General features: G+C 39.9%; 2 protein-coding genes across 3 annotated transcripts; both read left to right on the top strand.

The window, feature by feature from the left end:
• Positions 1 to 1,266: 1,266 nt before the first annotated feature.
• Positions 1,267 to 12,100, top strand: LOC124879234 (probable methyltransferase-like protein 24). 2 transcript variants are annotated; one of them, XM_047383655.1, is made up of 5 exons: positions 1,275 to 1,670; positions 4,912 to 5,010; positions 9,067 to 9,203; positions 9,346 to 9,613; positions 11,758 to 12,100. In XM_047383655.1, the coding sequence occupies exons 1-5, from the start codon at positions 1,368 to 1,370 to the stop codon at positions 12,061 to 12,063; spliced, it is 1,113 nt and encodes a 370-aa protein (XP_047239611.1). In that variant the 5' UTR covers positions 1,275 to 1,367; the 3' UTR covers positions 12,064 to 12,100. The 2 variants fall into 2 exon arrangements, with proteins under 2 accessions (XP_047239612.1, XP_047239611.1); XM_047383656.1 differs by lacking the exon at positions 4,912 to 5,010 and having other exon boundaries at positions 1,267 to 1,670.
• Positions 12,101 to 13,481: 1,381 nt separating this feature from the next.
• On the top strand, positions 13,482 to 23,832 carry wasf2 (WASP family member 2). Its single transcript, XM_047384777.1, has 9 exons — positions 13,482 to 13,631; positions 15,916 to 16,079; positions 16,204 to 16,338; positions 16,475 to 16,628; positions 17,067 to 17,184; positions 17,293 to 17,411; positions 19,891 to 20,049; positions 20,282 to 20,766; positions 22,162 to 23,832. Exons 2-9 carry the CDS (start codon positions 15,947 to 15,949, stop codon positions 22,317 to 22,319), a joined length of 1,461 nt encoding a protein of 486 aa, XP_047240733.1. The 5' UTR covers positions 13,482 to 13,631; positions 15,916 to 15,946; the 3' UTR covers positions 22,320 to 23,832.
• Positions 23,833 to 24,272: the final 440 nt, after the last annotated feature.

Below are 24,272 nucleotides of genomic sequence, written 5' to 3'. Positions count from 1 at the left end.
GACGCAGCTGTCCCGGATTCGAATCCTGACCCTGGAGACCTATGGCTTCTACCGCTCTCCACCCCACTTCCTGTTTGCCTGCCTACTTTAGGAAAATAACAACAAAAAAAAGGCAACCAGTGCCGCCAAACAAAAGCCACAGAACTGAAAATAGCCTAAATATTGTAAGTCTTTGCAATTACTTCATTGTCTTCTCTGGCTTGCTTTGTGAAGATGTCAAAAAACTGCCAAGCTCAGAGATGTAGACATTTGGATATTTTCCATTAAGGATTCTGTCAAATGTGCCATATTCTTTACTCTTGCTGGGAGTTTACTAGAAATTGAGGAAAATATTTTTTTGCATAACAAGAAAAACACTATCTTTCTGAGGTTAGGCTACAATGAAATGAATTTCTTAAAGATATAAGAAAGACATGACACAGTATCTGAGAGGCACCATCGTTCATCTGATCATCTAAGAGCCTTTTGCAAACCAATTTTTTGATGTAGAATAAAATTCATGCAAACAGAAACTGTTACTTTTGGCTTGTTTTGTTGATCCAAATTAAGACAAGCAAGTCAGAATGCAATATTACAGATCAAGATATTGGCATAAACAAATTAAAATACTTTGAAGTCGTCCGAAAAATGTAGAACAAGAAAAAGGCAGAAACAAAGCATTTATAGAAGCTAATACTAAATAAAAAATTAGGCCAATCTTAAATATTTAGAATCATCAACTAAAATCCAATACGACATACAATATAATGTTTCTTTCCGTGGAGTTTAGAGGCTTTTCCATGGTTAAATGCTACATAGCTCAGTGTTAAGTTGCTTGTACAAATAAAACACATTTTCCTCTGTAAATGAAGAAAAACTTTAAGCATCTTCTGAAAGCCAGTAGAGAAATATATTTATTCAAATATTAATATTGTAAAATTGAACTGTTTGTGATTATTGCCAGTAAGAGAAAATATAAAATATTTTTAGCAGACAGTTTACTGGAAGCTCTGTCTGAGATAAAGTTGATGCTTTTCAACAAATTCATCTTCATCTTTTAAACATTTTCTTTCAAATGTGAATCCTGTGTGAGAATGTCTGCTGTTTTCTCATTAGCTGACGGAAAGCTATTTTTTCCCTTGACTACTTTTGCTAATTGTTGACTCTACAGTTATTTGTTAGATAAATAAAACAGCATTTTGAGGAGGACCACCACTGACTGAGGAATGCGCCTCGTCATCACATGTATCCCCTGAGGGTTACAAGGAGGAGGAGGAGAAGAAGGCCAGGGAGGGGATGGAGGAGGACCCAGCTGGGACTTTCCTCTGCCCTGAGGAGAAAAAGTTGGATTACAGGGAGATGATCCACGGTGCAGCCACGGAGGAGGCATGCGGGAGCTGACTGGTTTGTACCCCCGCTCGGGAGCGGGCCTCCTCCCGCTGCTGTTGATCCCGCCGGTTCTCCTCGTTCTGCAGCTCCTCGTCGTGGCGCGTCTGTGGGTGGAGGAGAGGGACGGAGCCGTTGCCTTCACCATTATCAGCATCGAGCCGGAGAGGAGCTCAACAGGCCAGGCCGGGGGAGCCCCCTCCAGGAGATCGGGGTGGGAGGAGGAGGAGGAGGTGCGAGACGGGGAGCTGATGAGGGATGTGGAGCAAGCGTATGAGGATGAGAACGAGATGCAGGAGCGCCAGGTTGGTAGAAATTGGAGACAATGTTGTAAACTTTATAATTAAACGGTTCATGTGTATTTATTAGTCACATATTTCACAGAAAGGAGTCCATAAGGCACATTTTAGTTAAAAAAAAAAACAATACAATTGTAACAAATGTATTTTATTGCTCAATGAGTTTAGTGTGCTTTATGTCATATATTTAAATAACATAAAAACATTTTAAAAAGACATCAATAACAAAAAATATTATTTTTCTATAAACAAATTGACCATGAAACATAAATAACATTTGTTGCATGACTACACTGTAAAACCGCTGGGTTAAAACTAAACCGAGTTTATAGTGGTTCCCAAGATGCGGGTTGTCCACCAGCAAGTGTCCTGTCTGGACATCCTCTTCAAGAACCAAATTGACACAATTTATAATGGAAGAAGCATATTTAATGCTACAAATTTTGCAACATATACAAATAACAGCACATACTAATGGATAAAAACAATATATGAGTTGTTGATGCAATTGACTTAGTAATGCTTGAATACTATTGGGGTCACAGGTCTCTTCCAGTGTTTTCACACGGCCAGAATCAGGATTCATTACAGGTCAATTGTTGCACCGACGACTTTAATCTAGTAACTGATTCACTAAAACAGCACACATGTAAAACAACAGCTATAGAAAAAAAACAGTGCATACACAGTTAGACATATCTACATAGAATAAACCACTAGGAACCACTGGTCTAATGTTGGGCGGCACCCTGGGGCAGTTGGTGACACTGTTGCCTTGCAGCAAAAAGGTCCTGGGTTTGATTCCCATGCAGAATCTTTCTGCATGGAGTTTGGATGTTCTCCCCTTGCATGCGTGGGTTCTCTCCGGGTTCTCCGGCTTCCTCCCACAGTCCAAAAACATGACAGTTAGGTTAATTGGTGTGAATGGGAGTGTGCATGATTGTTTGTCCTGTGTGTCTCTGTTGCCCTGTGATAGACAGGCGACCTGTCCAGGGTGTAGCCTACCTCTTGCCGTAGACTGCTGGGGATATTCAACAGCTCCTCTGCAGCCCTGTACAGAACAAGCAGGTGTAGAACATGGATGAATGGAGGGTCTAATGTTAAGTTTACTAAAGAGGGGTGTGACAATAATAACCCATAACCTGAACTGTTAAATGAGTAATGCTTTGGTTTAAATTATTATTATTTCTATTTTAATTATGTTATAGAAATGATCAGATCAACCTAATAATATTGGCAAAGACTCTTTAGTAACAAACTGAACTTAATTAATTAAATATATATTATACTATTTAGCAGGTGAAACGCTAATGTTAATTGAACAAACTCATTCTCTACAGTGAACTAAAGTCATTACCACAACCCACTGACATTAAAATTTCTATACACTTTATTTTACCATTTCTTGTTTCATCCTGGGAAGAGGTTAACAATTCACAGTTCACAATTGCTCCCTGTGAATGTTTTTTTTACCCGATGTTTGGTTAAAACCACCCAACGTCTGTCTGAACAGCATAAACTCCACATTTGGGATCAAGAAATAAATTGAAATTAAAAGCCACAACATAAATATAATTCACACAGAATGTGTCATATATTTAATTTCTTATAACTTATTTAGTGAAAAGCTGCAGCAAAAGTCATTTAAATAATAAGTAGTTTTAGCAGAACAATTCAGCTCAGCACAGCTGGTGGGGATCACATAAACTAAAAACTAGTAAGTCTGCTCATGAGCCCATTGGAGCTTTTAAACCCTCAAGAACATTTAGTGCTTTCTAGAGAAGTAGCTGGATTTTCATCTGAGAAAATGATAAAAAGGTGTTTCAAAATTAGATGCTAAGAAAGCTTTAAACAATGCTTAAATCACTAAGCCAGGGTTGTGCATATGGCCCTCTAGGCCCTTCACAGTGTGTCTATATAACTTTTGGCAAAACTGACATAGAAATTAGCAGTGTTTTTTTAAATATACAATTATCAAAAATAAATAAATGTAATAATGAATAGTGTAATAACATTTTAACAAATAACAAAAAAGGTGTTTTTTAAGTGTTTTAATGTAACTCCTGCATAATATATTGCAAGTATCATAAACGGCATGTTTTTTCATCTTCATTTTCCACAAATATACAACATTACATTCAGTAAAATTATGTGGTCTCTTTTACAAAAGTCTGATGTTTTTCTTTGTTCTGAAAAATAAAAATGGAAATAAAATTGTGCCTCTTTAACTGTAAAGAAAAATTTGTAAAAAGTTAAAAGCCATCTTTTTTAAACCATCATGTAGGCTTTAGTAGCTATAGACAGATTCATTTAGTAAGAACAAGGGCAAAAATGACTCATAGTTACTGACCTCAATGAAAAAAACATGGCAAGAACAGATTAATTACATAACTGGAGGAACCAACAGAGTTTAAAATGACAAAACATAGGACATTAGTACCTCAGAAGATCCAAAATAAGCTGAAGACACGCAAGATATTTCTGAAAGTGCTGCAAAACATTTGTATTGAAGCACAGCTTACAACAAATTAAGGAGATCCAGTCACTGTGTGAGTGGGAGGCCAGTCGCCCATTCCAACCCTCATGTAGATGAAGGGGATTTTAACTGTGTATTCTTAACTGAGGAATGCAAATAAAGCTCAGCTGATGAGGTGTCCTCATCTAGCACGGGTTAGGCCAGCTTGTGTGCAGCTTTGTGAATTATTACCTACGTGACAGAACAGGTGAGGGCAAGGGGCAAGCCCTGCCCTGACCCCAAATCAGAGGAAGATGACAGCTGGTCTGTCTTTTCTGTCTGTGCCCTGAGGATGGACAGATTGTGCCTCCATCCACAGCCTGTGTCAGTGTTTCTACGTACACATCTGTCTGCTTCTTTACCCCAAACCTTCCTTCTCCTTTCCGGCTCCCCCTCTGCTTTTCTTTTTTCTTACTCTCCCTCTCTTTATCTGCCCAAGGCTAAACTCTCTGACTCATTCTGGTGCACCCCTCCTGCTCTGCAGAGGTTGCCATGGCGTTAGGAGTAGAGAGGAGTATTTGTGTAAGTGTGTGTGTCTATTTATTTGTTGAGGAGCTTCAGGCAAATACCAATGGGCCTGGGGTCAGTGGCTGTGACCTGTCTCCTCAGCTCTTGCAAATTCTCCTATTGTCACCCCTGTGCATTATTCAGGCTCCTTCTTAATTCCCATGAATCGTCTATTATTTCCTTCTCCACAGTATATTGATATATAGATTGTACATATGCTCTCAGGTGGGACCCAGAGTGATGGATGTGCAGCTGTGGGCGGTGAACAAACCATCCTTTCCAGCAGAACTCAGTCGTATCATCACGTATATCACAAGGCCACAGGTAGGCCAGACGAAAACTCCTGAAACACAAAAACGTTGCCAATTTAAAGTTTCTTTTCTACAGTGAGTTGTCCGGGCTCCGTAAAATGATATGAAAGTTATCCTATCAAATTTCCTAATATTGCTAAATGTATGATTTAAGGATTTTGCAAAACTGTATTTCAAGTTAAATATATTGGGCTAAATAATGCAGATTTTACAACTATATTAAATATATTTTTTCAATTTTAAAGAAACTCTACAACAAGTCACTGGGTCAATATCACCATAATGTGCCTTTGAGACTTTTCCCCCAAAAGAAGCTGAGATTTTCAATTGAACATCATATTCATCGTATTAAGTAGATGTTATGCTGTTGGAAATGCATGTTGGTCAAGCACCCCCTTTTTTATAAAATAACTGCAACCAAAGAAAATACATGCAAATGGCAACATAAGTCCACCCTGTCATGGACATGTTCAAAGTAGAGTAAATACCTTGTAATTACATAGTGATTTAAAATATACATTTTTAGAAAGCCTTTTAGTCCCCTTCTCAACAGCAAATATTAATTAATGAGATAAATATTTCAAATATTTCATATTTCAATCTGCACAAAGCGCTTGTTCAGAGCCTGTGATTCTGGTATTAGGTAAAGTACCTGCAAGTCATGGTACCAACAGATGTCCTCCTGGAGACCTGGCCAGTGGAACTTGTTTATGCAAGTGCGGTGCATACATTTAACTTTGATAGTGTTACCTTCTGCATCCATGATGATACCTGGGTATGCCTCATTATCGTAATCAACAACACACCACTCTCCAGTGTGTTTTGCCTCAATTACTTCTGACCGCAAGGGTTATCTGGTGTCTTTCCACATGCTGGGGACTCATCAGGTGAAACAGGAACATCAGATAGTGACCTCTTGAGGGCTGATGCAGGGGCAGTCCTAAACACCCGAGCTCTTTGACCCCCTTCTTCTTTCCCGACTGTTTTTTCCATTCGTCCCTCTCTTTCTTAAGGGACTTTTTTCTTCTGTCTGAGTCAGCATCACGATGTTCCCAATATCTCCTTGCTATCTCAGCTCCTTTTGATCTCTTTCCTTGAAAAAGACCATTAAAAATGTTCCCTCACATGGTCCAGGTAAAATAGGGTTGCCTTATCAAACTGGCCTTTTTGATACCGTTATCACTGAAAAAGTCCATACTGTCAACTCTTGCATAATATGTACTGTGTTAAAATGTAGTTTTATGTTTTTATTTTAAAATACAGTAGCTGTTGTAATATATGTGACATAATCAGCATATGGCCTAAACTGTGCAGATGTCCTTCCTGTCATGAACTATTTCCTCCCTCTCATGGGAGGTGTGCTGATAGGGTGGACAGCAGTTTCGGGGACACGTGAAAAATGTTTAATATAATTATGAAAATAGAAAAGATCAATTGACTAATTTTATCAAATCAAGTGGTCACAGACAATAAAACTATGCAAAAACAAAATGATTTAATATCATTTAACATGTTATTACACACAGTAAAGTTAGCAAAGCAGTGTGTGGGACTTGCTAAAGTCACATATATCTGATGAAAAAACTGTATAAAATTAAGGAAACATATTTTAAGAGACTCATCATTATACTGTGTGTGTAAATGTTTAACTATTTATACTAAGGCTCTAGAGTTTCATTATTCTGCTACATTTTCATGATGACTGAATGATTCTGATGAGGACACCAAAGGCACTCTACAGTGATATTGACTCCGCTAATGACAGAGAACTGTAATTAAAAAATCCCAAATCTACTCACAGTACCTTGAAAAAGTGCGAATGCCCCTTGAACCTTTAACATTTTTTCCCATTACACCTCAAACTTCAGGGTATTGCAGTAGGATTTTATGTAATAGAACCACACAAACTTTGGCATAATTGTAAAGTCGAAGGGAAATAACACATTGTTTTCTAAATGTTCAACAAATAATTTTCTGAAAAGTGCGGCATGCCTTTGTGTTCAGCCTAACTGAGTCAATATTTGTAGAACTACCGTTTGCTCCAATTACAGCTGCAAGGCTTTTAGGTTATGTCTGAGGCTTGGCCTATTCTTTGTGTAATAGCTCAAGCTTAGTCAGGTTAGATGAAGAGTGTGTGTGGACAACAGTTTTCATGTCTTGCCGCACATTGTTAATTGGATTTAGATCTGGACTGGACCACTCTAAGACATAGATATGCTTTGATCTAAACCATTCCATTGTAGCTCTGGCTGTTTAGTGTCGTTGTCCAGCTGGAAGATTCTTAAGTCTTTCACAACCAGTATCAGTTTTTTATCCAAAGTTGACCTGTTTTTAGCTGTGTACTCCTTCTAAATCTGATTAACTTTCATGTCCCTGCTCAAGAAAACGTCCCCACTGATTAAAGCTCTCCTTGTCCTGGTTATCAGTTTGAGTGGACGCCCATGTGTTTTTAAAACTCTCCATTTTCAAATAATGGATTGAACAGTGCTCCATGAGATGTTGAGATATTGCTTCATAACCTGACTCTGTTTCAAACCTCTCCACAACTTGATCTCCAACCTGCCTGCTGTGTTCCTTGGTCTTCATCATGCTGTTGTTGATTAAATCACAGACAGGTGGACTCTATTCATTAAGGTATTATTATTTAGGTGGCTTTTCAACAATTTACTTTAGGGGTATCAGAGTAAAGCGGGCTGAAAACAAATGAATGTCACACTTCCATGAATTTATCAATCAGTCGTTTATTTATAAAGCCCTGTACACAGCCAATTAAGGTGACCAAAGTGCTTTAAAATTAAAATCTGTGAAAAAACATACAGAGATAAACAAAACATAGCATAGAAGCATAGGCAAAAAATAATAAAAATAATAAAATCAATAATAGTAATAATGTTTTGGCGCTACATGCTATTAAAAGCCAGCCTGGATAAATTAGATTTGAGATTTGATTTAAAAAGACTTAGATCTGTGGTGGATCCAGAGGGCACTGGTTCCAGAGTCCGGGTGCTGCCACTGAGAGAGCCCGATCACCCCAGCATTTTGACCGAGTCCTTGGTATATTTAATAAAAACCGATTCAAAGTTTTTAGAAAAACAATTCAAAAACCACGTATCATTTTTTTCTTCTGTTTCACAATGCTAATTTGCTAATATGCTAATTTGTGATGGTTTGTTCCATAAAATCCCACTAAGATACATTGAAGTTGTAACATGACAAAATGTAGCAGAGTTCAAAGGGTGTGGATACTTTTTCAAGGTCATCAGAATTTTCTTTAGGCAGATTTTAAAAAATGGTTAGTGTGAAAAACAGATAAAACTCAAATAAAGTGAGCTAAAAAAAATAAAGTAAAAATTTTTTTTTCTTTCCCTCATGTTTTGTTGTCAATCACATCTACTAACAGGTCAGATTTGCAACCCCTCAGGGAGAACCCCCTCCCCTTCAACTTTTCCACCTGAACCACTCATTAAACTCATATGCCTCCTTTCTTGAAGGTATTCAGAAACACTTGAGCATTGAACAGGCTGAAATTCTGTTTAAGTGATGGATTTTGCCAAATGTGAACAGCAATCAATAATGAAAAAAAAAGAAGAAGAGCATTTCTTAAACTACCCTGCACTTCTCTGACTGCAGACTCGCGTGGGAGGTTGACACAGCAGTAATATGATCAGTCAGGTGCTGTCAATATGCTGGCAGCAAATTTCTGCCAAATCTGGCATCCAATATGGAGCCAGAAAAGATGTTTCAGACTGGAAACTCCCAATTAATTTTAGAGTTACACATCACCAAGTGCTGTAAAGCTGAGAAGGAAAGTTGTTGAAAAGTTTATTTGACCTTTTTAGCTGTTCAGCCCAAATTTAAAGTGTCTGAAATGAACTTAGAAAAGTGAGAAGTTTAAAAATGGCTGTTCAGTCAAAGATATGCAGCGACAACACTCGCCACAAATTTTGCAAGACCATTCATCACACCAATTCTTCTTAAACGTCCTCTCTTCCTTTGAATGCTAATTCTGAGACGGGTGGTTCTCAGAGCTTCATGTCGTGGGCTTTTTCTCCTTCTCCTCTGTCCTCAGCTGAAATGTTCCAAGGTATTACCTCCAGGGAAGGCTCAGGCAGTGCTGCCCCCCATGACTTCAGCTCGCTGGCTGCTGTGTGCCGAGGACTGGCTGCTTCCAGCTGCACACAGACCCTGCATTGCCTACTCCTTCAGGTGTCTGCACCACAAACCCATTCCTAACACGGGCACAGCTGCACTAAACAATGCAATGCATATTTAATCATGCATGCAGAAATCTTTTAAACCACCTCTGTGAGCCTCTGCCTTATTGTCTGTTTTTCTTTTGTCTCGCCAGCATGGATGGAGGAGATGCAGACTTTCTGAGCACAGTCTCCGGGCTCGGATGTGAAATCCACCGTTTTGATCCCAGCACCTCCAGTGCATCTGTTGGTCACCTTGGCAACAGTTTAGCCAATAACCATGGCAACACGGGCGTCGTCAGCCAGCACAAATTGTGGCTGGAATGGCGAGCTCCAAAAGGGCGCAGGCACAGGATGAGTGGCAGCCAGGGCGGGGTTTCTCACACGCTGGCTGACATCATGGCAGCTCTGGGACACCACACCGTAAGAGACGCAAGCGCAAACAACAAAAACTTTGCCAAACAAACACACCTCAGAGTCTTTTCACCCCAGCATATCCAGAAAGCACTTTTACTTGACAGTTGCCATGGTAACAGGGTTCTGCGCCATCTCCGACTGCCATGGCAACGGTTTAAGTGAGTGAATCACACAGGGACACCAGTTACATCCGGCAGCCACAAGAGGGAGTTACATACCTGCAGTTTGAGTTAGACTTCTATGTTGGTTAATACTAATACAGGCTTTTATGAGGGGCATATTTCCAATGTAGAGGGGTAAAGCTGCATGACATGAACAAATCTTAAATACAGTGCTTTTAGTCAGGTTTTAACAAACTTTCTCCAATAAAAATGACAGAGTGAAGATCTCAACCATTTTTCACTAATGATCGCAACATAACTATAATACTGCATATTTGTTAAAGCCTCAAGAGCAAATATCCACCTAGAATAGAGTTGTACTAATCATTTACAGGGCATTGCTTTGTTACAGCAGCACCACCTATGAAACAGCAAAAACAAAAGCAAGCTAATCAAAGAACAGTGCACTGGGCACATCGCTGGTGGTGTAGGGGGTTAAGCGCGCGACCCATATGCGGAGGCCATAGTCCTTGACATGGCTGTCCTGGGCTTGAGTCCTGGCCCTGGTGACATTTGCTGCATGTCTTCCACTCTCTCCGCCACCATTTCCTGTCTAACTACTGTCAAAAATACTGGAAAAATAAAGGCCACTATTGCCGAAAAAAAAAAAACAACCAAAAAACAAAGAACAATGTACTGGCCACCACGGTTAGGTTTAAGGTGAGCAGAAGTAGTCTACTGATGTTGAAGGATTTCAACCTTCTCAAAAATCTGCACTGACCTTTCCTGTACACTGTCTCTGTGTGTCTGGACCAGTCCAGCTTGTCATCAAGCTGCACACCCAGGTACTTGTAGGTGGATACAACTTCCACCTCCATGCCTTAAATGGTAAGTGGAGATAGTGTGTACCTGTTCTTCCTGAAATCAGTCACCATCTATTTGGTTTTACTTATATTGAGCTGAAGGTGGTTGAGGATGCTCCAGTCCGAATGGAAACTATCGTGCCCCTGTCTTCGTAATCACATCTACCCAAACTGTAGTGTATCCACGTGCCTCTTCATCCTAGGCTTCAGATAGGAGAGGACCAGCCTCTCAAAAATGTTCCTGATGTGAGAAGTGAGGGCCACAGGGGTTAGCAGAGAGTTGCTTTTTGGGCACATATACATGCTCTTGGATTTTATAAATGTCCTGTGGAAGTGGATCTGCATCATTTTAATATTTTTCTTCTAATTAGATCTGGAAACAAAATTAGGTTCATGGGGACATCAGTCATCCTTCAATTGTCCTCCACTTATCCAAAATCAGATCACTGGTATAACAGCTCTAGTAGGGAAACCCAGACATCCATCTCCCCAGCAACAATAAAGCCGCTCCAGACAGTCATGGGTCTGCCTATAACTGGCTTCCCGTGTTACCTGCCCAAATAATCTCCAAAGGGAGGCCCCCAGCGGCTTCCTGACCAAATGCTTGAACCACCTCATCTGCCTGCTCTGAATGCAGAACAGCAGGGGCTTTTCTTTGAGCTCCCCATCCTATCTCTAAGGCTAAGCCCACCCACCCTATGGAGGGAGCTCACTTTAGCTGATTGTATGTGGAGTCTTGTTCCCTCATCATCCATATCCCACGACCAGGGTGACGGTCATAATGTGAGCGGACTGGTCAATCGAGAAATTCGCTTTTTGGCTCAGCTCTTTCTTCACTCGACAGATCTGAGCTGCTTCTTCATTATGACGGACAAGAACCCAATCCATCAATCCATACCTCGCTCCATCATACCATCACATTCAGTCCTGGTGCTGTGGCTGATGTTCCAGATGCCAAAATTAGATCAGTCATTTAAATTGAGTGAATTTGATTGCATTTTGTAAACATATGGTGAGTTATATGGACATTATTTTGTTTGATCATTGCAGTTATACTCAATAAATTTGAATATTATTTAAAAGGTTATTTATTTCACTAGATAATTAAAAAGTCTTTTATCAAAATATTTTTGCGAAATATTACCACATGAAAAAATTACATGTTAATATTTTCTTCGCCTTTTAGGTTCATTTTTTGTATGCTGACCTGTTAAGTGCTGAGTGGCGGGTTTTTCAGAACTGGATCGAGGTGGGCATTCTGCAGAACATTCATCATCTGGTCGCCACTGTACACCTGCACTGGGCAGGCTTTGAGGTGGGAGGCAGCAATGAGGAGGTGCTCCGCTACTGGTTCAGTGTCCTTCGGGGTCTCGAGGCCTGTGGACTCCACCTGGTTCACAGCTCCTCAGGAGAGGGTCACAGTGTCCTGAAACACACCTTAGAAAGTGCTCATAGCTCCTACACCCTCACCTGGGCAAACATACAACACTGATACTCAACAAACCTAATAAAGTTTTGCTTAAAAATGATGCAGTTTTGTGGAATAGTAAGCCTTTTTTATACAACTAATTGAACACTGCCGTCTAGTGGACATTAAAGGGTTTACATTTTACAACTTGAAAGGAAAATAGAAATGACTACAATACTGACAAAATTGCCATGTATGGTGAAAAAAAGGAACACATGCTGATGTACTTGGTTCAGAAATGTAATTGAACCGGTTTGCTTTTTTTTTTTTTAGCTGTGTACATAAACTGAAATGATCCTACTCTTTAAATGCACCGTTAATTATTTTTTTTCTTGAAAAAAGTAATTAGTTTAAAATCTGAAACTCTTTAAATACATTTTTAACCAACTACATCCGAAATTAAAGATTGAATACAGCTCATTTATTTTTCTGTACATCTGCGAAACACCTGAAACCCTTTTCAAGGGTGTACATGCTTAAACTGATTAGGCAAATTTAGATTAGTATTTTTTCTCTCTCTCTCTTTCAATAACATCTTCATCAGAAAATCCACTGTTTTTACTATATATATATAGTCAGTCAGTCATTTTCTTCCATAGTGGGTCGCGGGGAAGCTGGTGCCTATCTCCAGCAGTCTATGGGCGAGAGGCAGGGTACACCCTGGACAGGTCGCCTGTCCATCGCAGGGCAACACACATACAACCATACATACACTCATTCACACACCGAAGGGCAATTTAGAGTGACCAATTAACCTAACAGGCATGTCTTCGGACTGTGGGAGGAAGCCGGAGTACCCCGTGAGAACCCACGCATGCACGGGGAGAACATGCAAACTCCATGCAGAAAGACCCCCGGCCGGGAATCGAACCCAGGACCTTCTTGCTGCAAGGCAACAGTGCTACCAGCTATATATATATATATACGCTGGATTTTATTCAGAGGCACAGGAGTAACGGGTGAATACAAACACACTTTTCTGATTTTTATTTGCAAAAACATTTAACAAAATGGACTATTTTTTTATTCAAGTTCCCAATTATGCATTGTTGTTCGTACTGCAAACTTTAAATGACCGTGTTGCACTCAATCAGTATGTTTCATTCTTGATATAATTTTGAAATACGTTTTTCCGTCAAAAGGCCGAGCTCTTCCCGTTTGTATTACCGGCGCTGAGGGGAAGGATGCGCTTTACCGCCATGAACTTGTAAGTGTTTCCATCTGCAGAAAGCTCTTATTCACTGCAGTCAGTGCCAGTCAATCCTGGGACGCGTTCCAGCTCGCTGGGAGCGCACTCTGGAATGCTGCGCTGCTTCCGCGCTCCCTTACGAAAATTGCGGACAGATGTTTGCCACTAGTTTGGGTGGAGTTGCGCTCCTTACGTTGAAATTTCCACATCCTGTTCGGAGAAAGACAGCCACTGTGGCCAATCACCTTCGAGAACTAGGGCCTGTCAACCAATCAGAAGTTCGCAATCCCGGGACTTGACTGAGCTGCTCAGGCTCGACTCGGTTTACTGTACCTCTCAACATTTCTTGAGAAAATCTTCAGACTTACCAACTTAGCAGGGATAATAGAGAGAAGCTTTAACGGTAAGGCAGTATTATTGACTCAGGGCTGTTTTTGTAAGGTGACGGGTATAACTACACCTTTATTTGACTGTTTCTTCGCGATAAGAGGCGCTTACAAGTTTACTTCCTGCTCCGACAAGGCCGATATCCCACCTTACATTTAGCCTGTTTTAGCTCATGTTTGGGCGTGAAATCGTTCTCTGATTTTACTGTGTTGATTAATGAAAATGTGGCATAAACCGCACAGAAGCTGTGTAAGATTTAAGCAATAAAACTAAACAGTTATTGAAATCCACAGGCTGATTCGCTGTCACACACAGGGCAGCTCTAGGCTTTTCATATCTGTCAACATTTTTTCCATCATTGTCAGTGCTTCATTTTGGCTTTTGTAACATTACATGTTTACCAAGTGGAGAAAAGGTGCAACACAAACAGCTCTATGTGTGTCATTTATGCCATGAATCATCCCTTTAGTTAAACTCCTCATTTAACTGGACAAACTTGTAATTAGGCAACCAAAAATGGGCCCAACGAGGATGCATTTATATTGAAGTCACTGCAGAAATCCTGCTGGGAGCTGTCATATTCTCCTACGTTGCTGTGTGCAACCACAGGTCTGCTCCATATCACTTAATATATTTACTCAGCTGCAAACCTAATGGTAGGGAACTAACTACCCCCACTAATCTCTTCTCTATTTTAACCTTTCAGCTTGTTGCGCTCAGCTGCTGCACAGTCGATGCTGATCTGACCTAAAGCAGCAGTTTTGCTTCTGCTTTAGGTCAGTCTGGTTCTGTATTATTTATATATGTGTGCTGTGTTTGCTAAGTCATGAGGCTGTGACTTATTTAGAAAAGTAAAATGCTTTCGTGGCTGCCAATAAATCAGTTTACTCTATAGATTATTACGAAGTTAAAACCGCGGTATTTTAAAGGAACAGTAACAAATCTGTAATTTGTGACCGACTGCTTGTGAAAAAGTGCCTCAATTCAGTTTAAACGGACAGTTTACATGCCTTTTTAAATGCTTAAATTATTCAAAGCTCAACATTAAGCGATTGAAACAAACAGAATAAAATATTCATTTGCCGATGGTCATGTATAAGACAATCATCTAGTCTGAAGATGAGTGAAATAGCATCCAATATAATTTGCATTTACAATGCCTTGTAAAGCTCTCATACAGTTTCTTTTTCCTCATCTTTCCTTGTGTTAAATTTGTAATAAAAGCATATCTGTTATTAAATTTAATTTTATACAAGTATGCCATAGTTACATGTGAAATCAGCTTATCCACCGACCTCATCAACTTCTACAAAGGTCTGAATATCAGACACTGTCTCCTTTTGCTCTGTCATGAGAGAGGGCTGACTGATTAGGTCACGTCCGCACATTTGCGGTACACAACTGTTCACAACATAGGATTGGAACATTGAAGGTGTGTTGTGACCTTATAACAACTGACACTGTCAGTTATGAACAAAATTGATATCGGCCAAATTCTGAATGGGCAGGTCGGGGTTTTGAAAGATCGGTGGTCGGCCAGAAAACTGCACTCGGTGCACCCTTACTTTCCACATGTATTATTTTCCTTCCACTTCACAATTATGCACTACTTTTTATTGGTTAGTTTTATTCAATTCAGTTTTATTTATATAGCGCCAATTCACAACACATGTTGTCTCGAGGTACTTCACAACAGTCAGGTACATACATTCCAATTAATCCTAATCATTGAACAGTGCAGTCAAAGTTAGTTATTTATTCAAATTGGATAAAAAGTTTTTCTATCTAAAGAAACCCAGCAGATTGCATCCAGTCAGAGACTTGGAGCATTCACTCCTCCCGGATGAGCATGTAGAGACAGTGGACAGTCACTGGCGTTGACTTTGCAGCAATCCCTCATACTGAGCATGCATGTAGCGACAGTGGAGAGGAAAAACTCCCTTTTAACAGGAAGAAACCTCCAGCAGAACCAGGCTCAGTGTGAGCGGCCATCTGCCACGACCGACTGGGGGTTTGAGAGAACAGAGCAGAGACACAAAAAGAACAAAGAAGCACTGATCCAGGAGTCCTTTCTATGGGAAGGACACTAATGACACTAAATCCCAATAAATCCCATTCAGATTTGTGGTTGTAATGAGACAAAATAGTAAAACTGTCCAAGAGGTATGAATACTGGAGGTACTGTATCATCAGTGGTTATCCACATCAACACATCAATGAGAGTCTAATTAATGTGGCTGTCGTAGGACAACCTCATATCCAGATTCACTGATCAGCAAACGACCCCCTCTCTGTATTAGGGTTGGGCCGCCCTGCCTGCCACATCCCATCATGCCTTTGGTGACGAGGAATATAGAGCCGCGGCACGTGAGCCGTCAGACCATCCCTTCAAACATCCGCAGCGAGCTGGAATGTGTGACCAACATCAGCCTGGCCAACATCATCCGGCAGCTCGGCAGCCTCAGTGAGTAACGGCCATACTTGGCTCACTGTCGTTTAAATCTGTTGGTTGACTGTGGTCATATAGATCAAACGCCATTTAACAAGAGTAAAGAAAGTTAGGGTCTTGTTTTTTTTTTTTTCTTTAGGTAAATATGCAGAGGACGTGTTTGGGGAGCTGTTTATCCAGGCTGGAGCGTTTGCTACCAGAGTCAACACGCTGGGGGAAAGGGTTGATCGCCTACAGGTTAAAGTCACCCAGTTAGATCCCAAAGAAGAAGAGGGTAAGCTCTCACCTGCTATACTGTTGAAATCTTCCTGCTTAGACGTTCCTGCAGAAACTAAATTCTCTTCCTTCCCATTCTTGAGCAAAATAAATAATTTAGATTGTTTATGCATCTTCCCATTTGTTTCTCACAGTCTCTCTGCAGGCCATCACTACCCGTAAAGCCTTCCGCAGCAGCCTGACCCAGGACCAGCAGCTGTTCACCAGGCCGTCTCTGCCTGTGCCTGTACAGGATACTTACAAGACCTGCAATCCTCCACCACCCCTCAACCAGCTCAGCCAGTACAGGTAAGGTGGAGCAGGTAGTAGCAGAACATGCAGCTATCAAGAACACTGTCCATGCATGGGGAAAAACCACAATTTTGGACACATTTTTACTGCTAACACTTCAAGAATGAAGTATTCAAGCTTTCTGGAGCTAAACTAGGGGAAGAGCTGTAATTTTTAATGGCTTAATTTAGTGAAGTTTAACTTCCACACAGAGCTGGAAAATAAGACTTGTTCAGTATGAAGTCAGTGATGCATAGAATGTTTGTTTTAGCACATCAATTTAGATTAGATACTGTTCGTTCTGTTTAATCATGCAAAAAGATCTGCAAAAAATATCTTAAAAAGGAAGTTAAACTACTTATTTTTACTTTTACACTTAAGAGAGATAATAATCGCACAGCGCAAACACAACAAAGTGTGACCGCTCCTTCTAAAACCTGTAAATATTGTTTGCAGGGACGATGGTAAAGAGGCTCTGAAGTTTTACACCGATCCGTCCTACTTCTTTGACCTGTGGAAGGAGAAGATGCTGCAGGACACCAAGGACATCATGAAGGAGAGGCGCAAGCACAGGGTAAGACACGCCAACATAACCCTGAGCACATCCCGAGCATGATCCATAAAGTTAGGGAAACGTAATACAGCATCCATCATTTTTGTGAACTGTCTGCTTTCTGTGCAGAGGGAGAAGAAAGACAATGTGAACCCAAGGACGCTTCATCCTCGAAAGATCAAGACCAGGAAGGATGAATGGGAGCGGCTTAAGATGGGAAAGGAGTTTGTCGTACCAAAGAATGAAATGTGAGTAAACTGAAAGGAGGACGCAGTCGATTATTGACGTTTGTGTCCAAATACTCATGTCCTGTGGACTTGATTGATTTCATTTGATTACAGTTTACTGTGTTTGTGATAATTTTGCTTTGTACTTTCTAAAGTTAGGCGAGGTTGCCGTGGTTTCTGGCTGGTTTCTGATTTACTTCTGTCAGCTTCAATCTGGGTCTTCAAAAGAAAATTAGCTTTAAAACCATTTTTTTACACAGCAAGCTCATTTTGCTTGTAAATTAAAACTGTGCAGCATGTACAACGGTTTCTTTAACCTTACCCGCTTTATTACTAGCCATAGCTAGTGAAGCCTTTACTACAGGTGATAAATGATGGTTGTTGCCAGTCAATTCACCTCTTAAACATGAACATATTAGCAAGTTGATTATATTTTTAAGATTCTTTTGGCAGTAGTGGCCGTTATTGAACAGTAATTTGAAAGTAAAGAGATTGAGGACAAAGGGGAAGGCATGCAGCAAATGGCCCGAAATCGGGAATCGAACGCAGGACTATGGCTTCTGCACATAGTGCGCCTGTTTTACCTACTGACCCACCCAGTGCCCCAGATTGCTAATATTTAACCATATAGTGTTGACTTACATTGTCATACTTCACTATTGTAGAAACAGAACCTTTTTGAAACTCTTTAGAAACACCAGAGAATCTGTTTTTGAGATGCTTCACCAAGTCTGTAGTTCTACTATACTTTATAACTAGCATAGTAGTTCATGGTGATGGCAGCAACAAGCTGTGGCGATGCCTCAGGGTTTACAGGACGTTGGATGGAGCCAAATATCCCTGGAAAAAAAATCTGTTATAGACTGAGAAAAGACTGATATAAAATAACAGCTTAGATGTGCAAAGAAATGACCTAAAGTTAACAGCATTTAAAATTAAACAAGGCACTTTGGTCTGGGCCAGTCACAACTAAAGTGTGGGTGTATGGTGCAGGTGTATTTCCATGCAGATTTTGTTGTGTTTGAGAGGTTTTCTTTTGGTGTTAATATTCAGGTGGTTTGTGCGCAATCACCAGCCGATAAGGGCTAATACAACAATGGAGCGATCACTAACAAAAGGAAAGAATTAGACTTCAACGAATGGAAATAAAGTCTTGCTGAATCCATTGCTTCGGTTTAGTGTACACATCAAACGTTCCCACCCAGTTATCAGTGGATCTGTACACAGTGATGGGGCGGTACGTGCTGTCTGGGAATGTTCTCAGGGGGGTGGGTGTTGCTCTGATTGTAACAAAAACACTTCAGTAAACAAATGAGTGTTTTTTTTTTTTATGTTTGATTGTTTATCAGTTCCTTAGGATGTAAGAATCATTGCTATATTAATGCAAATGATATTAAAATGCGAAATCAATGTGCTCCTTAGTAAGAATGGGAATAACTTTGTAGAATAATTTCTCTTCCCTTTCTCCAAAATACTGCTGTTTCCGATTTTCTTTTATTTATATTACACAATCCATATCTTTTAGGATGATAAAGGAAGACAATTAAGAACCTTTTGAACCATCATATTTGTATTTATGATGCAACAAGCAGTTGGTATTGATTACGGAGGAAAATGAATGAAATCATCAATACTGTCTGGTTGTTTTCAGTCTTTTATTGTCAGGCTTTCGTAAAACACTGCAGGTCTTTTATTTTTATCCATTTCAGTTGACACAAATGTTGTTAAACAATGAACATTGTGGGAAATGCTCTTGATTAAATTTCCTAGATGTCTCAGTATACAATATTCTTTCATCGCGTTTCCTATTGCATCTAGTCCATGAATTCGATTTTTCTTCCATTTCGGTCTTCTGCAGTATAATTATATGTTTCAGTTTTTCCGTCGTATAAATTGCTTCAACAATTTCAGTCCATTAATTCAGCATCAGTGGATATTCCTGCTTACGTTTCCCTTGTTATTGCTTTCTTGGAAGCCACCATTAAAAGTTTAAGTAGATTATCTTTTTTTTCTCTACATTTTATCTCCATAATAACTGAGGCATACAACACAGATATTTAAAAGCAAGTCGTATCTTATTTTGTTTTATTAGTATTTGGCCCAATTAATTATTTATGTCTTGGCAAAAAGGTTTTATCATTGAATCTTTCCAGAATACATGACCGTGGTGATCGTTAATCTTTCCATGTCCAACATTAAAGACTGTGTTTGAAGAATTTACGCCTAACTTGGGGTGGGATTAAAAAAAATACGTAAAAATTTAACCATGAGATTTCTAAAACACTTTGGGTCTTTATGATGACAAGATGCCATCATGTTAAAAAGCAGGCTAGACCTTGTATTCCTGAGATGTTATTTTCATCTGTTCCTTTAAGTTCACTTATAATTAGCAAGTTATAATTAGCAAGTTGTTAATTAGTTGTTTCTCTGTGATTTTCCTTTGTTAGGTCTGTACAGCTAATGTGCTTGACTCATAGCGATGTCTTTTGTTTGTGCTCAGGAACTCCTCGGAGGGACTGAACGGCAGCATCGGATCCGGGGAGGGCTGCAACTCAGATTTCCTCGAGCAGAGTACGGGCTCCTACGCTTATGATCCCGGCTCCCCTCTGCCTCCGCCTGGGCCTGATGACTCCTTGCCTCCTCCACCCCTAGACATGGCGTAAGTACTCGAAGCATTATGCACACAGCCCACACATGTTGCCGGCACATGGCCGCCCCCGGCAGCATGTAGTGAAAGTGGAGCCACACTTGTTGGTTTACAGAGTTGCTGCAGTCTTGGCCTCATCATTTGTTAACTTGCGGTAGCCTCAGCACAGATAGAAAATGCTAATGGAAGGACGTGACGTCTCCATTATGGCCTGTTAATATCTCGGTGTTTCTCTCTTCTGCAGGTTTAATGATGGACAGCATGGAGAACCAGCTCAGAAGAGAATGACCCCGCTGAGTCCAACCCACCCTCCTCCCGCTCCACCTGCATCTCCCCCACCAAACTCCCGTCCGAACCTTTCCCCTCCCCCTGCACCTCCTCCCCCGCCCCCACCTTCTGGTTTTGCCCCACCCCCTCCTCCACCTGGCTTTGATGCACCACCTTCCCCACCTTCCCCACCTCCACCCTCCTTTCCCTCTCCACCTGCTCCGCCTCCCCCGCCTGATATGCCCTCTGTGGCTCCCCCTCCGCCGCCTATGCTTACAGGTGGAGGACCACCACCCCCTCCACCTCCTCCACCACCACCTGGGCCTCCTCCTCCATCCACTGACTATAGTGCTGCTGCTCCTCCTCCTTCTGGTGGTGGCTTAGCTCCAAGCTCAGCTCCTAAACCTCAGCCAGCTCCTGCCGGTGATGGTCGCTGTGACCTGCTGCAGGCCATCCGGCAAGGTAAGACGTAGTAGAGAGAGGTCAACAGGAACTGTTGAATTAGATCCAGTTTATAAAATTCAATAATATTAATACAAAACAATATTGGCATTAACACAATTAACACAGCGTTAGTCAGACAGACATCACAGGTAGCAAATTACATACATAGACTTCATTTAAAACAAGATTTTAGTGTTCTTTTTCTTTAAAACGTGTCCTTTTTATTTCTGTAATATCTTTATGTACTTTATTCCATTCTTGAGATAATCTGTAAATGACAGATTTTTGTAAAAGCAAAATTCACTTTATAGAGGAGAGATTTTAGGCTAGAAACCGATTAAGATGTACTTTTTTTCTCAGGTGTCCCTCTAGGATATAATTAACTTCTCTGGGCTCCAGGGTCATTCACTGAGATATAATTACTCTTGCAAAAAAAATGTTCTTTAGGGTTTTATTAACACAGATCTGCAAACTACCAAAATGTTCACACTGCTTATGATCATGTAGTTTATCACCAGACTGGACTGGACTGGTTTTATGTTCCTAGCACTTCTAAATGCACTTGGTCTCTGTGGGGTTTTAAATGGTTGTAATGGATCTTAAAAATATCTTAAATACATCCAGATCTTTCATACTAGGTCCTAAATTACCTTTACTTAGGGTTTAAATTTGTGTTTTTCATTCATTAACTTTTGTTTATTATTAGAATTATTGTTTATTTGATTTTAAAAGTTTTATTACTTCTGTCCAATTTGTGAGGCATATTTTTGCAGCATTCATCCATTCCGTTTGCTCTCGTTCCAGCTGAGGGATTTCAACGTTACTGGGTTTATGGTTAAACTGCAGAGCCCATGATCCAGGGTAGTAAACGGTTTAAAGCCCAAGCTTCAACATTTCTTCCCAAAACTGTCTTATTGTAGTTTCCTTCAGGATCTAAAATCCAACATTTCTTGGTATTTATCCACATATCAGCTCATGAAAAAAAGTGAACATTTACAAGGTTTTTTGTGAAAACAAGGATTTAAACAGTTGGCCAAAGTCTATTAATAACCTTTATGAGGCTTAATCCATGTTGTCTTTGAAGGTGCTGAAATTATGTAAACTATAGATGTAAAAGAACTAGAGTCAGAGCTGAAAAACACCAGCTTAAGTGGATAAATATATTTTAAACTGCTTTCTAGGCTATTAAATTTTTTTTTTTAAATTAGTCTATTTGTTTAGAATTCACATAGATTTATATTGTCATAAAACGGTCTTTTAAATTTCTTGAACTTGGTGAAACTTGTAGAAACCTTGTTAAACCTTGTTGAACTTCTACAGTCCGAGATGGCGCTCACTGTTACTGTGATCAGAGCTTGCTGCTTGAAGCCCATCACAGAGATGCTAAACATCGACTAACTTTGTTTTTTCTAGGTTTCAACCTGCGTAAGGTGGAGGCTCAACGGGAGCAGGAGAAGAGGGATCACTTTGGCAACGATGTGGCCGCCATCCTGTCGCGCCGTATCGCCGTGGAGTGCAGCGACAGCGAGGACGACTCCTCTGAGTTCGATGACGAAGAGTGGTCCGAATGATCTCATCACCTTCACTACCACCATCTTACCTTATTAGCCTTGATCATCATCACCTGCTCCTTTTCTTTTTGTATTACATTCTTCCAGTATGAGCTTGTTTTTTAAGCCACCGTGTGCAGGAAGCACGTACTTATGATGTTTTTAAAATCACTTATTCTGACTTATTCAAACTTCCAGAGGCCAGGTGCGAAGGTCTAATGATTGAAAGAGTGTTACTGTGTCTCAGTTTGCCAAAGCCTTCCTAAAGTAACACGTTAATGTTGAATTAACAACATTGTCTGGTTTGGAAAACGTCTTCCAGCTGATAATCTGCATAAAACACGTACCATAAAATGTTGACCTTAAAGCAATCCTGTGCCATAGATGTTAGCTTCCATTCCACCATGAAGTGTAATTATTACAATCAATTTAAATCCCCTTTAAGGCACATCTTTTCCATGTTTTTTCCACCCCACCTTTTTGTATTAAGCCCTTTTTTTTCTGTGGTGATCATGGGAACAAATAACTTGTTGCTTGTAAACAAACTGATAAATGAACTAATCTTAACAGGATGGTTACCAGATATTGCCACTCTGAACACATGGAGTTAAATAATGAGGTATTTGTATTGTATTTCAGTTGTATTATCTTTTATTTCCTGAGATTATGCCTTGAATTTGTTTTTGCTTGGGGATAAATTCTATTCTGTTGCTTTAATCGGTGATCAAATCAGGCCTTTTGCCTCATCCAGTGCCTTTTCGCTGGTGTTTTAGTGTCTGTGTCTTATATTTAATAGCAGCTTTAACTGATGAATCCAATTTAAAGTGCCTCTTATGTAAAGTGCATCGGATTTGCTGCACAATTGCACAACATGTTTAGCCAAATTAATGCTTTTTCTCTCTTAAGTTTCCAAAGCATTTATTCCAATAAATATTAAATGAATTTAAGTGATGGTTTAGTTTTCAGATTTTATCACATTAAAACCACAAACAACATTACTGTGTTTTATTGGGGTTTTGTGATCGACCAACAAAAGGTCATGCATAAATGTGTGGTGAAAATAAAACAATTCATGGTTTTCAAAGTTTTTTACAAATAAAAATGTGGAAAGTGTGGCATGCATTTGTATTTTGCCCCGCTGAATCATTGTAGAATCAGCCAGTCTGTTTTGGGCAAATATTTGTGAGCTTAGGGACTAAATGTTTTGTCCGTTATCAGCAGAGTGGCTCAAGCTCAGTCTGTCTGGATGAAGAAGTAATTTTCAAGCTTTGTCAGTTATTCTTGGTTGGAATTAACTTGAACATTTTTAATTGCAAGTCTTAATATGCCTTAAATACGTCAATATGTTCTATATTAGGTTTTAATTGCATTAAAAATGTCAAAGTGTTCAAATATAGCTGTTTTTTTCCTGAGAAATGCACTGGCAGCATTCACTTTTTAATTTTTTTGACTGGACCACAATTGTAAATGTGGCCTCCTTGATTTTAATATATCTGGTTTTAAGAACTTAATTAAAAATGTCTATATTCCCATATCTGCTAGTGGGTCCTTTCTGAGGGGAAGTGTATGTTTAACAAAGTTTAGCTTGGGGGGGAAACAAAGGAATTAAAGTAGTTGGTGAAAATAGGAGCTGTGATATCTTTGTGTAGTGTGTTAGAAGGCTTTGAGGTCAGGTCACATCTCAGCTGAAAAATCTAAATATAGTTTAAGAAGCTTATGTTTAAATTATGTAATTAATGGGGTGTTAAGTGAATAAAGTTATGTCTACTTTCACAATTCAAATAGGTCTTCACTTCAAATAATATTAAAAAGTTTTAAATATAACATACTGAAACTTACCTTGACTGGGTCTTTTTAACACAATGTGTTTTAATCTATACCATTCTATTGTATAATGTTTAGGTTTGTCTTCCCACTGGAAGTGGGACCTCTGCCCCACTCTCAAGTCTTCTGAGAGGTTTCCTTTCAGCCTTG

The sequence above is a fragment of the Girardinichthys multiradiatus genome, chromosome 13 (assembly GCF_021462225.1).
Source record: "Girardinichthys multiradiatus isolate DD_20200921_A chromosome 13, DD_fGirMul_XY1, whole genome shotgun sequence".
NCBI classification, from domain to species: Eukaryota; Metazoa; Chordata; class Actinopteri; order Cyprinodontiformes; family Goodeidae; genus Girardinichthys; species Girardinichthys multiradiatus.
Note: the sequence above shows the minus strand (reverse complement) of the source record. Positions and strands in the feature narration are given on the sequence as shown.